The 18,835-nt window shown below is 42.5% G+C and overlaps 1 protein-coding gene across 1 annotated transcript; it reads left to right on the top strand.

Moving 5' to 3' along the window:
• The first annotated feature begins 27 nt into the window (after positions 1 to 27).
• On the top strand, positions 28 to 17,184 carry LOC132780114 (actin maturation protease). Its single transcript, XM_067460879.1, has 6 exons — positions 28 to 2,566; positions 4,347 to 4,415; positions 4,532 to 4,656; positions 6,772 to 6,901; positions 10,586 to 10,656; positions 14,716 to 17,184. Exons 1-6 carry the CDS (start codon positions 2,382 to 2,384, stop codon positions 15,051 to 15,053), a joined length of 918 nt encoding a protein of 305 aa, XP_067316980.1. The 5' UTR covers positions 28 to 2,381; the 3' UTR covers positions 15,054 to 17,184.
• The last annotated feature ends 1,651 nt before the right edge of the window (positions 17,185 to 18,835 follow it).

Genomic DNA, 18,835 nt, shown 5'->3' with positions numbered 1-18,835 from the left:
TTTTCAAGTCCGAAGAAGGGTACCAATCAAGCCTGTATTTGGTCAAGCCGGCTCTGGAAGATAACGCGCCTGCGCAGAAAGGAGGAGTGGTACCTTTGCCTAGTAGAGGCAATGCATGGAGGAGTGAGCAGCAGTCCCAAGACTGGAAGTCTGTTGACCTTTGGTTGGCTGCATCCAGACCTCAAACTTTTGAGTTTTGAGTTCTAGCCTTGACTTTTAACCTGGAGGCTTGAATTCTAGCTTTGACCTGCAACCCCAAGACTGGAAATCTAGCTTTGACCTGAAGTTTTGAGGCTTCAGTCCTGAGCCTTGGATTAAACCTGCAGCACCAAGACTTTGACCTGCACTCTTGAGCCCTGGGATCTAATTTTGACCTGTGGCCTGGAGCCCGAGACCAGAACTCTGGTTTTGACCTTTGATTTGAAGCCTCCGGACTTGAACTCTAGCTTTGATCTGACGCCTTGAGCCTTGAACTCTGGTTTCGACCTTTAATCTGTAGCCCCAAGATTGGAACTCTAGTTTTGACCTTTGATTGACAGCCTCCAGACTTGAACTCTAGCTTTTATCTGATACTCTGAGCCTTGGACTCTGGTTTCGACCTTTGACCTTCAGCCCCACCATTTGAACTCTGGTTTCGACCTTTGACTGGCAACCTTCGGACTTGAACTCTAGCTTTGCTCTGATGCCTTGAGCCTTGAACTCTGATTTCGACCTTTAACCTGCAGCCCCAAGATTAGAACTCTGGTTTCGACCTTTGATTGGCAGCTTCTGGACTTAAACTCTAGCTTGGATCTGACACCCTGAGCCTTGAACTCTGATTTCAACTGGTACCCTGCAGCCCCAAGTTTGGAACTCAGATTTTGACCTTTGATTGGCAGCCTCCAGACTTGAACTCTGGCTTTGATCTGACACCTTGAGCTTTGAAGTCTGGTTTTGACTTTTGATTGACAGCCTTCGGACTTGAACTCTAGCTTTGATCTGACGCCTTGAGCCTTGAACTCTGGTTTTGACCTTTAATCTGCAGCCCCATGATTGGAACTCTAGTATTGACTTTTGATTGGCAGCCCCCAAACTTGAACTCTAGCTTTGATCTGACTCCTTGACCTTTGAATTCTAGTTTCAACCTTTGATTGGCAGCCTCCAGACTTGAACTCTAGCTGTGATCTGATGCCTTGAGCCTTGTATTCTGGTTTCGACCTTTAACCTACAGCCCCAAGATTGGAACTCTGGTTTTGACCTTTGATTGGCAGCCACCAGATTGAACTCTAGCTTTGATCTGACACCCTGAGCCTTGAACTCTAGTTTTGACCTTTGATTGGCAGCCTCCAAACTCGAACTCTGGCTTTGATCTGATGCCTTGAGCCTTGAACTCTTGTTTCAACCTTTAATCTAGCCCCAAGATTGGAACCTTTGACTGACAGCCTCCAGACTTGAACTCTAGCTTTGATCTGACATCCTGAGTCTTGAACTCCAGTTTGGACCTTTGATTGGCAGCCTCCACACTTGAACTCTAGCTTTGATCTGATGCCTTGAGCCTTGGTTTCGACGTTTAACCTGCAACCCTGAGATTGGAACTCTGGTTTAGACCTTTGATTGGCAGCTTCCGGACTTGAACTCTAGCTTGGATCTGACACCCTGAGCCTTGAACTCTGGTTTTGACCTTTGTTTGGGAGCCTCTGAACATGAACTCTAGCTTTGATCTGACGCCTTGAGTCTTGAACTCTGGTTTTGACCATTAATCTGCAGCCCCAAGATTGGAACTCTGGTTTCGACCTTTGATTGGCAGCTTCCGGACTTGAACTCTAGCTTGGATCTGACACCCTGAGCCTTGAACTCTGGTTTCAATCATTGATCTGCAGTCCCAAGATTGGAACTCTAGTTTCGACCTTTGATTGGCAGCCTCCAGATTTGAACTCTAGCTTTGATCCGACACCCTGAGCCTTGAACTTTGGCTTTGACCTTTGATTGGCAGCCCCTGGACTTGAATTCAGGCTTTGATCGGACGCATTAAGCCTTGAACTCTGGTTTCGACCTTTAATCTGCAACTCCAAGATTGGAACTCTAGTTTGGACCTTTGATTGGCAGCCTTTGGATTTGAACTCCACCTTTGATCTGACACCTTGAGTTTTGAACTCTGGTTTCGACCACTGATTAGTATCCTCCAGACTTGAACCCTAGCTTTGGTCTGACGCCTTGAGACTTTAACCTGCAGCTCCAAGATTGGAACTCTGGTTTTGACCTTTGACAGCCTCCAGACTTGAGCTTTGGCTTTGTCGTCTCTCTGGGGCCACTCCTGGAAAGGCCCTACAGAAAAAAGCACCCCTGGACCTCTGCAGGATCTGATTACTTGCTGCTGAGCCACTCCATGCTCCAGGAAAAGCATGTCCGAAGCTTTGGAGAGTGCACTGACCCCGCCATCTCCCCCAGTGCTGCCCCCTCCGCCCCCTCTTCCTCCGCCGCCTGCACCTGGGCTGCAAGGGCCACAGCTCCTGAAAGCCGCCTTGGAACAAACTGATCCTGGGGACCATGATGGGATTCAGGAGCTCCTGAAGCACAGGAAAGCCAGGTGGGAGTTTCTCAGAGGTCCCCAGCTAAATTGGGCAGGGGATGGTCTCTCCTAGATATAGGGCAGAGCTTGCAAAACATATTTTTTAGTATAATATATGAATATATTCTGAATTCTAAAACTCAAAAGATTGAAGATAACCGATGTGTTAATATTTCTAAATCATAATAGAAGTGTATATGATTCAATGATGTAGATATATACACATTTATTTATGTATTTATTTACAGTATTTATATTCTGCCCTTCTCACCCCTAAAGGGACCCGGCAAATCAGAGAACACATAAACAACAAACATTCAATACTGTTATACACTGACAAGACAAACAACTGTACATAGAGGTATATATAGGTTTCCCCATCTTCGGGATCTTGGAGGCTGTGCTCAGTTCTGGCCACTGGGGGGCGGGATGCTGTTGCTCTACTTTCCTTGCCAAAGAGCTTTGTTCGTAAACTTCCTCCTTGTTCAAATTGCCACACTTTTCTGGCGTTTCCTTATGGGTACCTTAATACCTTCCCGCTTGAGCGGTACCTATTTCTCTACTCACATTGCTGTTTTCGAAACTGCTAGGTAGGCAGAAGCTGGGCTAAAGGCCAGGAGCTCACCCTGACCTGAGCTTCGAACTGTCAACCTTTTGGTTGGCAAGATTTACTACAGCTGGCGGTTAACCTGCTGTGCTACAACAGGTTATATTCTGTACATATACACATACAGAATCTGCGTAGACGATAGAACAGACATGGACAAACTTTGACCCTCCAGGTGTTTTGAACTCCAGCTTCCACAATAATAATATTATAATGTAATGCAATATAATACTATTAATAATAACATGATATTATATTTTTAGGTTTATATTACATGCCATATTACTAATAATATTACAATATAATGGTACAGTACAATATAGTAATATTTAATACTGATATTGTACCATGTTAATAATATATCATATTTCATGTAAATTTACTAATAATATTACAATATAATGGTATAGTACAATATAGTAATATTTAATACTGATATTGCACTATGCTAAAAATATAATATATTGTATGTATGTATGTTTATCTTGTAAGCCGCTCTGAGTCCCTTTTGGGGTGAAAAGGGCGGCATATAAATGTCATAAATAAATAAATAAAATGATCAAGGGTCTGGAGAACAAGCCCTATGAGGAGCGGCTTAAAGAGCTGGGCATGTTTAGCCTGAAGAAGAGAAGACGTCATAGGGAGGAGGCAGCAAGCTTGTTTTCTGGTGCCTTGGAGACTAGGACGCGGAACAATGGCTTCAAACTACAAGAGAGGAGATTCCATCTGAACATTAGGAAGAACTTTCTGACTGTGAGAGCTGTTCAGCAGTGGAACTCTCTGCCCCGGAGTGTGGTGGAGGCTCCTTCTTTGGAAGCTTTTAAACAGAGGCTGGATGGCCATCTGTCAGGGGTGATTTGAATGCAATATTCCTGCTTCTTGGCAGGGGGTTGGACTGGATGGCCCATGAGGTCTCTTCCAACTCTATGATTATAGGAGGGTCAGAGAATATATGTTAATTACAGAAGTGTTATCTTCCCCTAGAATGTGTTTGGTTTTCAATGTATTCTTTTTCCCCTTTGGGTCTTCCATTTCCATCTACCTGCCTTTTCTCACCACTCCAGAGGCAGCTGAGATAGTTTCCTGAGTCATTCCTCCTAAGAGTTTGGAGATGAGAGCTTTATTAATTACGCAGGGGAAGGAAGTAAAGTGCCACTAATGTTGTTTTCTCTCTCTCTCCTTATCTTCCAGCTTCAGTGAGCATTTAAAGTGGCTTCTTTTCAACAATCCTGTGCCTTCCTTAATCCAGGAGGGCCCCCAGTGAGTATTGAATTTTCATCTTTACTTTAAAGTTAGAAATGTGTGGGGAATAGTTTTGAATTCTGCAAATGACTCACCTTCAGCGCCGCTCTCTGGTTTCCGCTTTCCTCCTGCAGGTGTGGTCTGGTCGCCCTATGGATGGCTGGTGCCTTGCTTTCTCTGCCCAGACCAGTTTCTTTGGAGAGAATTGTGCAGGTGGCTTTGGAAAGAGGCTACACGGCCCAGGGAGAAATGTTCTCAGGTTTGTAATTGTGGAGAGGCAGTCAATCTAATCATTCATCCTGCAGACATGCCCAGATGGTGGTCTTGTTTGTTTATTTATTTATTTGAAACATTTATATTCCGCCCTTCTCACCCCAAAGGGGACTCAGGGCAGAGCACAACATACAAAAGACAAAAATTCAATGCCCAGACTTGAATCTATATAAATAAAAATGTAATCTTCGTTTGTGGGATTAACATAACTCAAGAACCACTGGACAAATTGACACCAAATTTGAACACAATACCAACAAGTGACCAATACTCATAAAACACTGATAAACACAGCAGAAGAGACTTAAAAAGGCAAAAAATAAAAAAAATACATTACAACGCATGTGCAAAACCAGATATATATACACAAACACACATATATACACATATACACAAATATATACACACACAAAACACATATACACAGCAACGCGTGGCAGGGGAAGACTAGTCTATATAAATAAAAATGTAATGTTCATTTGTGGGATGAACACGAATTGACACCAAATTTGGACACAATATGCGTATCAGGCCAACAAGTGATCATCACTCATAAAAAAATGACAAACACTGCAGAAGGTTCTTTAAAAGCAAAAAAAACAACAACTATTACAACATATATGCAAAACCCCACACAAACACACATAAATATATACACACGCATGCAAACACACATATACACACACATATACTTACACATATACACACACAAAGCACATACACACAGACTGGGTCACAGCAGCGCATGGCAGGGGACAGCTAGTAAATTATATGCATACATAAACATTAAAATACACTGTTTAAAACTGTCTCAATCATCCACATCAAATCTAATTGGCTGGCCAAGGTTTCCTATTGCTGCTTTATTGCACTGTCACAAAAGCTGTCCCACAGCCAAGTTTTTACCATCCTTCTGAAGGACAGGAGGCAGGGAGCCGATCTAATCTCATCAGGAAGGGAATTCCATAGCTGGGGGGCAATCACTGAGAAGGCTCTGTCTCTCATCCCCGCCAATTGCGCCTGTGACAATCGGAGGATCTTAATCTCTGCGATGGTTCATAGGAGGAGATGCGTTCGGATGGGTAAATTGGGCCGGGGCTGTTTAGGGCTTTATAGGCCCCGTATTGTGCCCCGTAGCAAACTGGCAGCCAGTGGAGCTGGCATAACATGGGAGTTGTATGTTCCCTGTATGCCGCTCCAGTTATTAACCTGGCTGCCTCTTGTTGGACTATTTGAAGTTTCCAAACAGTCTTCAAAGGCAACCCCACGTAGACAGTGTTGAAGTAGTCTACCCTAGATATAATGAAAGCATGGACCACCATAGCCAAGTCTGGCTTCCCAAGATATGGAGCACAAGTTTTAATTGTGTGAAAGCTCCCCTGGCCACCATCACAACCTGGGATTCCAGGCTCAGCAAAGAGTCCAGAAGGACTCCCAATCTGTGAACCTGTGCCTTCAAGAGGACTATAACCCCATCTAGCACACGCTGTAACCCCATACCCTGTTCGGCCTTGTGAGGACCTCTGTCTTGTCTGGATTCAACCTCAGTTTGTTTGCCCTCATCCAGACCATTACAACGGCCTCCAGAACAACATTTGATGAAATTTCTCCTGCCAGAATCTTAAGCTCTATAAGGATGGGCTTTGTCCAGGTTCTGGCCCCATTGCAAGCTTCTTTGGTAAGGAAACAAGGCACAACCCTTTCAGTAGCTTCCCACTCTCTAGAATTCCATTTTGACTGATCCCTTTTCTTCTCTCGTGTTGGCAAGGAAGCTTTTCATGCTCTGGGTATAAGGGGCATTTGATTTTTTATTCTGTTTTAATGTAACATTTTTTTGTCATGTCAGGAGCGACTTGAGAAACTGCAAGTCGCTTCTGGTGTGAGAGAATTGGCCGTCTGCAAGGACGTTTCCCAGGGGACGCCCGGATGTTTTGATGTGTTACTATCCTTGTGGGAGACTTCTCTCATGTCCCTGCATGAGGAGCGGGAGCTAATAGAGGGAGCTCACTGAGAATAAATAGGAATAAATAAGAAATTGTTTTTAGGACATTTATTTCATCACTTTCGTATCACCTTTCTCTGTGTCCTCTTCCTGGTTCAGCGGCTGACATGGCCAAATTGGCTCTGGAGGTGTTTCCTTGCCAAACGGAGCTGCTGTCAGGAGGGTTGGAGGGAGACAACCGCAAAAGGATCCTTCGACATCTGAGCGCTGGCTTCCCTGTGCTGATCCCGTATCCTTGGAACCTGATAGAAAACAGGATATTAGGGAAGTGATTTGTTTATGTTCCTGTGGAGTTGAGGGGCAAGAAAGAAGTTTGGCTTGCTTTTTCCAAGCAAGGCTCTCAAACCAAAGTCATGGAGTCAGAAGCTCTCAGGGCCTTTCCACACAGCCCTGTATCCCAGAATATCAAGGCAGAAGATCCCACAATATCTGCTTTGAACTGGAATATATGGCAGTGTGGACTCAGATAACCCAATTCAAAGGAGATATTGTGGGATTTTCTGTCTTGATATTCTGGGATATAGGGCTGTGTGGAAGGCTCCTCAGTCTGAGTGGATTCAGTGTTGGTAGAAATGTACCGTATATACTTAAGTATAAGCCAACCCGAATATAAGCCGAGGTATCTTATTTTACCCCAAAAAACTGGGAAAACGTATTGACTCAAGTATAAGCTGAGGGTGGGAAATGCACCCATTTCAATTTCAAAATGAAAATAGATACCAATAAAATGACATTAATTGAGGCATCAGTAGGTCCAATGTTTTTGAATATTTTGAACTGTAATTTAAGATAACTGTCCAACTCTGATAAAACAATTATTTTCAACTTCTTCAATGTAAATGTGCTTATGTATCCTTGCAATAATAATAAAGAGAATAAGATAATAAATGTAATAATTTATTAATAAAAATAAATTATTACATTTATTATTATTATTGATTAAAATAATGGGAATGTAGTAATAAGAGTAAAATAATACATGTAAATAATAAATGTCATAACAATAATGTCATAACAATAATAAAGTAAAATAATAAATGTAATAATACTAATAGAGTAAAAGTATAAATGTATTACAAATAATAATAATAACAGAGTAAAATAATAAATAACCTTGACTCGAATATAAGCTGAGGGGGGACTTTTTCAGCCTAAAAAAAGAGCTGAAAAACTAGGCTTATACTAGAGTATATACAGTACTTAGTCTGACTCCAACTTCAAAGTACAAACTTATTATATGTCATATTATGTTTATTTATATTTAATCTTCTATTATTATTGGTGAGTTTTAAAAGTTTATATTGAGTTTATTTATTTATTGTTTTGATTTGATTTATTGTTTGTCCGTTTTGGCATTGAATGTTATTTGTCATGTTTGTTGGAAACAGCCACAAGTCCTCTTGGGGAGATGGGGCAGGTTATAAATAAGTATTATCATTATGTGTTGTTGAGTTTCTGTGAGTTGCTGTGAGTTTTCCAGGCTGCATGGCTATGTTCCAGAAGCATTCTCTCCTGGCGTGTCACCCACATCTATGGCAGGCATCCTCAGAGGTTGTAAGACCTCAAAACCTCTGGGGATGCCTGTCATAGATGTGGGTGAAACGTCAGGAGAGAAGGCTTCTGGAACATGGCCATACAGCCTGGAAAACACACAGCAACACTATTATTATTATTATTATTATTATTATTATTATTATTCGAAACAAAACAAGATGAGTTCATAGAAGACACTTTGCTGGCTGTTGAATTGGATCACATGTCGGACACTTCCCAAGTGTCTAGGATTGTGTGATGTATCGGGGAGTAATGTGTGCAGATCCCAGTAAGGTGGCCTTTTGCAGCTGGCAGATGGTAATCTTATCAGTGCCAATTGTGTTTAAGTGCAGGCCAAGGTCTTTAGGCACTGCACCCAGAGTGCCAGTCACCACTGGGACCACCTTTACTCGTTTGTGCCAGAATCTTTGCAGTTCGATCTTTAAATCCTCATATTGTGTCAGCTTTTCCAGTTGTTTCTCTTCAATCCTGCTGTCACCTGGGATTGCAACATCAACAATCCATACTTTGTTTTTTAGCACGATTGTGAGGTCAGGGGTATAGTGCTCCAAAACTTTGTTTGTCTGAATTCGGACGTAGCTTAACGTGTTCATTCTCTGTAACTTTTTCTGGCTTGTGATCCCACCAGTTCTTTGTCGCAGGTAGATGGTATTTGTGGCACAAGTTCCAATGAATCATCTGAACAATTATTTTTATTATTATTATTATTAATAATAATAATAATAATAATAACTATTATTTGGACACTATGCTGTTGCATATCAGGCATGGGCAAACTTACAAGATTATCACGTATATGATAAGGTAGGGCCAGCAAGGCATAGTGGTTTGAACACTGAACTACGACTCTAGAGATCAAGGTTTGCTTCGCCGCTTAGCAATGGAAAACTTGGGTAACACCCACTCTTTTGGTCTTAGAAACCCCATGATAGGGTTGCCTTTGTTGGAAATAACATGAAAGCATTAGGCCTGGGTAACAACGCAAAAATTTGTTTCTAAAATCGATTTGTATTTGGGGGTTTTTTTTGTTTCGATATTTAAAATAATTACAAAATTTTCCCTTAAAAAAGTTCGGTATTTACGAAATTTCGTTAATATTTACAAAACATTTTGTAAAGATGGCGCCCTTTTTTTTCAATATTTTTTCAATACTTTTTAAATTTAATTATTAATTTAGTAGAATAGGGAGGAGAAATTATTATTAAGGAGGGAAGGCAGGCACTCACTCTGGCGGGCCCTCAAGCGCTGCCGCCGAGTCGGGCCCGGCTCCTCCGAAGCAATGCGAAATTGGGAGAAGGGCTCCCCAAAGGCCATCTAGCCCAGCCCTCCGCTAAGGAATTGGGAGAACGAAGCACAGCCCTCCGCTAAGGAATTGGGAGAACGAAGCACACCCACCGCAAAGGTGAGGAAGGAGGGACGGGCCGCCTTCCCGCTGAGGGTCGCTCGCCCTCTCGCTCGCTTGCTCAGCCGGCGCCTTCCCCGCCCTCTCCTCCTCCTCCTCCTCCTCCTCTTTCAGGCTCTGCCTCTGACTGGCTAAGGAGAGGAGAGAGAGGAGAGCTCCCAGCAAGCATCTAGCCAAGCCATCTTACGTATTTCCGAAATGGACGGAAATACAAAAAATTTTGGCGCATGCCGTTTCGATATTTAAAAACACTTCCGGGTTTAAAAATAAGTTTTGTAATCGTTTTGTAATTGCTAAAATTAACGAATATTTAACGAATTACAAAATTAACGAACGAAACCACCCAGGCCTAGAAAGCATACCACTACTACAACAAATAAGTTAAATATATTCTTTTATATTTAGCTTTTTAACATTCATTAAATGCCTCGTTGTGCATTTACCTGGATAGAAATTTTGGGAAGTTGTCTTGCTGAGCAATTTTAATGAAATGGAAGTATATTTAGGTTCTATCAATGTAGGGCCCCTTCTACCCTGCCATATAATCCAGATTATCAAATCAGATAAAGAGATGATCAGATTTGAACTTGATTATCTGAGTCTACACTGCCTTATAATCCAGTTCAAAGAAGATAATCTGGATTTTAAATGGCAGTGTAGAAGGGGCCTTAAGTTGCCTGATGATTCACATAGCAGCGATGATGATGTCTTGTGCAATAAATTTATTGTTCCTATTTCACTGCAATATATTTGTTGTTCCTAATTAAAATGCATTTCACAATGGAGGCATTGGAATCAGAGGAGTTGTTGCCAGAACTTTGGCACATTGACTCTGTAGCCCTCCTTCCAGGGTTCCTCTCCTTGACATGGAAGAACAGCTTTTCCCAAGGGGTAAAATATGCCAAAGGTTACAATTCCTCCCTTTCCATTCACACCTGACCTTAACATATGACTCAGCTATGATGAAGACTCCAACCATGAACCCTGCTTCCGGGGCGGCTACAAGGCTCACTGGGCCATCGCTTCAGGTATGTTGTGCTCTTGGCTATGACCCTCAGAGAGGACTAGTGGACATGTCTCCAGACCTGACCATTCCATGTGTTCCCCAGCAATGAGTCTGTGGTGGGCTATCTTTCACCAGAGGTTTGGAAGCCATTTCTCAGCAGCGTTTTAGCTGTGTGTTCCTATATGGCAAAAGGATGTACAGAGGACCCTCAGCATCTGCTTGGGGTTTGGATCAACGTCCCTTTTGTATTATCTATATAAATAAAAATGTAATGTTCGTTTGTGTGATTAACATAACTCAAAAACTACTGGGCGGATTGACACCAAATTTGGACCCAATATACCAGGCCAACAAGTGACCATCACTCATAAAAACACCGAAAAACACAGCAAAAGAAACTTAAAAAGCCAAAAAACAAAAATTACATTATAATGCATGCGCAAAACCACATATATATATATGCATAAACACATATACACATTTACACAAATGTATACACACAAAACACATATACACAGACTGGGCCACAGCAACGCATGGCAGGGTACGGCTAGTATAGAACAACACACCGTTTTCCTCCTTGGCAGGGGGTTGCACTGGATGGCCCATAAGGTCTCTTCCAACTCTATGATTCTATAAAGTCGGCCCTGGTTAGTATATATATATATATACCTATATATATCCGCGAAACAGCGAGTCCATGGTAAGTGAACAGCAAAGTAACGAGGGAACACTGTATTTTAATACTGGCAGTCAGATTTTGTTCATTTGCATGGTTTTTTCCTGTCGAAATTGTCCACATACTTGTGGATTTCAATAGCTTCTCTGTATAGTCTGACATGGTAGTTGCTTCCTGCCTGAGGGAATCCCAACAAAGGATTCCCCCAGGAAGGAAGCAACCAAGCTTTGAAGCTGCAAAGCTATTCAGTGTTAATCAAGGTGATCAGTTCCAACATTCACACTTGCCTCAAACAGGGAAGAGTTCTTTCTCCCACGCTGGACATTATTCCACAGATATATAAACGCCACTTGCCTAGTTTCCAACAAATGTCACAACCTCTGAGGATGCCTGCCATAGATGTGGGTAGAACGTCAGGAGAGAATGCTTCTGGAACATAGCCATACAGCCATACACTCACAACAGCCCAGTGATTCAAGCCATAAATAAACATAAATAAAATTATTCCTCCAGGTCACAAAACATTAGCCACAAGGGGGCAGTAGTTCCCAGACTGAAACCTGAGACCTTGGACAGCTCCCTTGAGAAGCCTCTGCTGGCATCCTGGTAGTCACATATGGAAATATTAAGTCCATAGTATGCCTGTGTCATAGGCTACATCCATACTTCAGAATTAATGCAGTTTGATACCACTTTAACTGCCATTTCTTAGAGCTTTGCAATCCTAGGAGGAATAGTTTGGTGAGGCTTCATCGCTATCCAAGGTCAGCAAAATACATTATTTCTGCAATGTCACACACTCTGAATTATTGATTTTTTGACTTATTGCAAAGGTTGTTATTCTTGCGCCTTCTGCAGTGACCAACTCCACTCCAGACTTACATTTTTGCCTCACTACCCTCCCCTCCATAGCTAGTATAGAGTAGGCAGGATTGGAGAAGTATCTGGCTATGTTCCCATAGCCAGGTATGAAATGATGACTTCATGAAACCTCCCAAACATCCCAGTGGATCTCAGCGGGTGATGTCATCAGCCTGTACTTATGGACATATGGTTCTCGTTATGAACTCTTAATTGATTATTCAATGACTATGGAGAAAGGGGCTTCTTGCAATAAAACAGTGAACCTAGGGGTGGTGAGATGAAAACCATAGAGTAGCTCAACCAGTGAAACCATTACACTGTGCTCAGTAATGTACAATCTTGGACAAGATCTACCAAGGGCAGTCTGCAAAATCATTTCATGTTTTGGCCTGTGTTGGAGAAGACTTCTTTGACTTAAAACTTTTAGGGTTTTTTTTTTATGTCAGGAGCAACTTGAGAAACTGCAAGTCACTGCTGGTGTGAGAGAATTGGCCATCTGCAAGGACGTTGCCCAGGGAATGCCCAGATGTTTTACCATCCTTGTGGGAGGCTTCTTTCATGTCAGTGCATGGGAAGCTGGAGCTGACAGACGGAAGCTCACCCCACTCCCCAAATTCAAACTGCCGACTTTTCGGTCAGCAATACTGCCGGCACAAGAGTTTAACCCATTGTTCCACCGACAGGCCCGTAGCCCGGGGGGGGGGGGATTGAGGGGCTTCAGCCCCCCCGCCCCGAAATTCTCAGGGTGGTCCACAAGAAGGCCTTACTGGTACATCATTTAAACTTATGTTTATTAATATAATCTGATCACCATGCTCAATATATCCCCTATGCATGGGAGTATTGGGATAATGATACAAAAGGTTTGCTAGGGTAGATCCTGACCCCCCCAATCAAACTCAGCCCCCCCCCCCGCCCAAATCAAAATCCTGGCTATAGGCCTGGCCACCGGGGTCCCCAACTTAGATATATAAAGCACCATTCTCTGTTTATTTGAAGTATTTACAAAACTATTTGTAAACAATTATTTTCAGTTTTTTAAAATCAAAGTGCTCATTATTTTGAGAGCAAAACATCCCATTTAATTTCATAACATCATTGCAAATGGATCAAACTAGATGTGGATCACCCACCTTCCACCTACTGATCAATACATAAACATCTGAGCAGAGGTATTACAAAATGAGTATTCTGTTGTCTATAATTACTTCAGGGTGTTACACATACACCCTGTTGTGATGCAACTTAATACTGTTTATATTTAATTATGTTTTAATTTTTGCATATTTGTATATCTCTCCTTCAGGAGAGATAAAGCAGTATAATAGTAGTAGTAGTTGTTGTTGTTGTTGTAGCAGGAGTCTAGTAGCTGGTATAGTAAATAGAGTGAAGTGAACGGGAGTCCAGCTAGGCCTTGGTCAGAAGAAAAAGTTAGGACTGAATAATGCCAGTTGAGGGAAAAAAAGATATAATTTCATTACTGATCTACAACAGTACCAGGAGTATGATGATACAGTCAGACTGTTGGAAATAGCCACCTTCTGAAACCTCCACTAGTTATTTGTTATGTGTGTAATTGCTTACTGTATTGTATATATGTATTGGTTTGCAATTTTACCTATCCTCTTTGTTGTGGGCGGGGCTGCAGACCATGTGATCAGAACTAGACATGTTCAGGATTTTACATTACATAATGACACATTTTACATTAGGGACAACATTTTTCCATCATGTGTAATGGGACTTGAGCATTATTTATTTATTTATTTACAGTATTTATATTTTGCTCTTCTCACCCTGCAGGGGACTCAGGGCAGATTACAATGTACATATACATGGCAAACATTCAATGCCATAGACACACAACATATATGGACAGACACACAGAGGCTATTTAACATTCTAGCTTTTTCATGAGGGTATTCTGACCACCAGGGGAGCTGTTGCTTCATCATTCATTTGTGACACTCATGGAGTACTTCCTCATTCTTTGCATGCTTGCTGGAGATTTTTATGGCGTAGTAAATTAGCCTCCCCGCATAAGCTTTACCTAAATTTCCAACTTGACAGATGCAACTGTCTTTTGGGCTGCAAAGGTCAACAGCAAGCTACACAAATTGGTCGGAAGCTCACTCTGACCCGGGCTGGCTTCGAACTAATGACCTTTTGGTCAGTAATAATCTTAATGCAGCTGACTCCCAGCCAGCTGCACCACAATCACAGCATCCATGGATTTTGGTAACCATGGTGTTGTAGTAGAGCCTGTGAGTAACGTTACAAACTGTAGTATGGGTGCCAGAAGGGGGAAAAGGGTTACTCAGGAGCAGGAATCTGATCATGAGCAGCAGAGAAAGAGGAGTGATCCTGTGACTATATTTAAAACATTCTGCATATTTCTGCAGAACAGGGGTTGGATTAGATTGCTCTTGGGGGGCCCTCCAATTCTATGACTCTAATCTCACATTACCCAATTATATTCCTAATGACAGCTGCTTCCAGTTAACGTGCGTACCTGTTTCTCTCGTGTTGTTTCCACAGGAGCTTTGCTTGGTCTGAAGTGTGGCTCCCAGCTCCCTCCTTGCCAGGAAGACAAAGAGATCCCGGGACTTTTCCACGCCAGCCCTTCTACATCATCCTTCCCTTTGGATTCGGTGGCCGAGACCTATTTGCTGTCCAAGCAGGGCAAGAGCTGCCGATATCAGCTGTGGAACTACACTCTGCTGCAAGAGAGCAATGCCCAGCTGACAGACTTCAGCCCCAAAAGGGCAGCGGATGGCAAGGTTTATATTGTGCCCGCAGGCGGTGTGCGGGAAGGGCTGTGTGGAAAGGCAGTGCTGTTGCGGCCAGAAGGATCAGAGATCCGCAAGCCAAACTGAATGGTCATCACTGGAAGGGTGCAGGGGGTGCTTTCCAAGGTTTTGGACAGCCATGGCCTTTACAGAGTCATAGGGGACAGAACTATAAGAAAAGTGGGATCTTCATGGAACCTCCAGTACCAGGGATTGCCTTTTTGTAGGGTTTTTACAAATCGTTTGTCTTCAAGTTGTTTACTACCCTGTGTCAACCCTAAAGTAAATCTCTCACAATGTTTCGTTGGCAAGATATGCTCAGAAGAGAATCTCTCAGAAATTTTAAAAATTAACTGGGTATTTTTATTACAAAAATGAAGCACTGAAAGGGTTAAATAGATGTAATGACTTGGCAATATAAGCAGGTGTGATTGTAGCTTAGTCTGTGAGAGGAGTCTGTGGGAAAAGGGCCTCTCAGTGTTAGTAGGCCTCAGTATGAGGGTTAGTTCGTCTCAGAGTGAGGCCTCAGGATGAGAAGGCCTCAGTTCACCTCAGTATATGAGAGATGTCAGTCTGAGAGAGCCCTCAGTGTGAGATAGGCTTCAGAGTGAGAGAGGCCTCAGGATGAGAAGGCCTCAGTGTTAGTTCACCTCAGTATGTGAGAGACATCAGTCTGAGAGAGCCCTCAGTGTGAGAGAGGCCTCGGAGTGAGGGAGACCTCAGGATGAGAAGGCCTCAGTTCACCTCAGTATGTGAGAAACGTCAGTCTGAGAGAGCCCTCAGTGTGAGATAGGTCTCAGAGTGAGAGAGGCGTCTGGATGAGAAGGCCTCAGTTCACCTCAGTATGTGAGAGACATCAGTCTGAGAGAGCCCTCAGTGTGAGAGAGGCTTTAGAGTGAGAGGGGCCTCAGGATGAGAAGGCCTCAGTTCACCTCAGTATGTGAGAGACGTCAGTCTGAGAGAGCCCTCAGAGTGAGAGAGGCCTCAGTATGAGAAGGCTTCAGTTCACCTCAGTATGTGAGAGACATCAGTGTGAGAAAGGCCTCAGGATGAGAGAGGCCTCAGCATGAGAAGGCCTCAGTTCACCTCAGTATGTGAGAGACGTCAGTCTGAGAGAGCCCTCAGTGTGAGATAGGCCTCAATGTTAGTAGGCCTCAATATGTGTAGGCCTCAGTGTTAGTTCGCCTCAGTATGTGAGAGATGTCAGTCTGAGAGGGTCCTCAATATGAGATAGGCCTCAGTGTTAGTAGGCCTCAGTATGAGTAGGCCTAGTTTGAGAAGCTTCAGTGAAAGGCAGCCCCAGGTTGAAGGCTTTGTGGGTAAAGCTCATGAGTGAAGCGCCAGTGTGAAGGCTGCTGTGTATAAAGCTACTGTGTGAAGCTCCTGTGTAAGTTTGGTGTGAGAAGATGCTCTGTGAGAGCAAAGCTGTTTATCTTCATGAGAAAGAAGCAAAGAAGGAAGTATAAATAACTTCGTTCTAGAGGCATTCTCTCCTGACGTTTCATCTGCATCTATGACAAGCACCTTCAGAGGTAGTGAGGTCACTACCTCTGGCCATATAGCCCGAGAAAATCTACAACAACCCAGTGATTCCGGCCATGAAAGCCTTCGACAATATATAAATAACTTTATTTGTGTTATTGAAACCTTGTCCTTGTAAACAGTGCAACCATATTATTTTTGCTGTAAAAAAAAGCCTCCTATGGAAGAGATAGCATTGGTCTGTGTTTTTGTTCTTTTTATCACTTTGGACTACTGTTGCGGGGTCACGCTGCTGCTAATAAGTTACTCTGCTGTACATTTATGAGGGGGGTCTTTTGTTAATAAGCCCACTCACCCAACAATTTCTTCTGAGAGTCTGAGTGGCCCAAGGTTACCCAGTAAGTTTCCACGGCCAAACAAGGAATTTGAACCCTGGTTTCCCAATGACCTAGTCCAACACGCAAACCATTACGCTACGCTGTCTGCTTGTATTCCCCTTCAAGCATTGAGACGTGTCATTAAAAACATACCATTAAGTCAGCATCATCCATGCTGTGGTATTTCAAATGTCTACGTATGGTAGCAATGCGATCCTTTGCTCACTTACCCCAGCGAACTCAGCAGGGAAACTCCTTGGTTGCTAGACAGGTTTTGTGATCCTCTGGGAAGAAGAAATGTTTATGTGTCCTCTGTTTTTCCTTCCTTTTGAAAATAAAACCAGCAGACTGTCTCTCAACTTGAAAGCTGTGTATGTTTTGTAAGAAGTTGAGAATTTTTCATGATCTCATTCCCTAATCACCAAGAAGGCTGCCTGTAGCAACTCTGGCTGAGTCTATGTTCCATTCTTATATAATAATAATAATAATAATAATAATTATTATTATTATTATTATTATTATTATTATTAATATTATTACAGGGTGTCCCAATGGTCATTGGCATTCTGTGCCAAAAGATCTATGCCGGCATTTGGAAACAATAAACATCAACAAAATCACGATCTGTCAACTGCAAAAGGCCACCTTACTTTGATCTGCGCGCATCATATATGTGTGTGTGTGTACAGCATATATACAGACACAGGCAAACATTCAAAATACATCACGCAGTCCTAGACACTTGGGAAGTGTTCGACTTGTGATTTTGTGATACGAAATCCAGCATATAGATCTCGTTTGCTGTGACATACTGTGCTTTTATGTCAGTAAAATAATAATAATAACAATAATAACAATAACAATAGCAGCAGCAGAATTGACGAAAAGCTACTGGAAAAGTTTGCACAGTATGAGGATTTAAAGATAGAACTGTAAAGACAGTAAGGGTGGTCCCAGTGGTGATTAGCACACTGGGTGAAGTACCTAAAGACCTTGGCCTGCACTTAAAAACAAATTACCATCTGTCAGCTGCAAAAGGCCAGCTTACTTGGATCTGAACTCATTATTCATCAATACATCACACAGCCCTAGACATTTGGGACATCCTAGACATCCAACGTGTGATCAAATACAAAAGCAAGCCAACATAGTAATCTTGTTGGCTGTGTACTAATCTTGTTATGTCTCAAATAATAAATAATAAACTTTATTTATATTCTGCCTCCATCTCCAAAAAAGAGACTCGGAGTGACTTACATGGCACTGCAAGTGCAGTATAAACATCAGTACATGAACATAAAACAATATCACATAAAAGTTATAAACAACCACGATCAACACATAAAATAAGATAAAATACACAATTTAAAAACACTATGGTTAAAACTAACTGACATCAATACACAACTAAAGTGCCAAAGTGTCAACCGCATGCAGGCCCATTTCAGCCTACTCGAGGCCAAAGGCTGGAACGGAAGGATTCAAGGGTGGGGGAATAACGCATTCTGTTTTGGGAGGGTATTCCAGAACCGGGGAGACACTACAGAGAAGTCCCTCTCTCGTCCCCATCAGCCACACTTGAGACAGTGGTGGGACTGAGAGAAGGGTCTCCCTGGTGGGGTTGGGGGTGATTGATTTTGTCATTTGGTAATGCTGGGGTTTCTGGGATTTATAGTTCACCTAAAATCAAAGAGCTTTCTGAACTCCACCAATGATGGAATTGAATCAAACTTGGCACACAGAATTCCCATGACCAAGAGAAAATACTGGGAAGGTCTGGCGGACATTGACCTTGAGTTTTTGGAGTTGTAGTTCACCTACATCCGGAGAACACTGTGAACTCAAGCAATGATGGATCTGGATCAAACTTGGCACAAATACTTAATATGCCCAAATGTGAACACTGGTAGAGTTTGGAGAAAATAGACCTTGCAATTTTGGAGTTGTAGTTGTTGGGATTTATAGTTCACCGACAAAGAAATAGCATTCTGAAGCCCACCAACGATAGAA

The sequence above is a fragment of the Anolis sagrei genome, chromosome X (genome assembly GCF_037176765.1).
Source record: "Anolis sagrei isolate rAnoSag1 chromosome X, rAnoSag1.mat, whole genome shotgun sequence".
NCBI classification, from domain to species: Eukaryota; Metazoa; Chordata; class Lepidosauria; order Squamata; family Dactyloidae; genus Anolis; species Anolis sagrei.
This window is presented reverse-complemented; position numbering and strand designations above follow the sequence as displayed.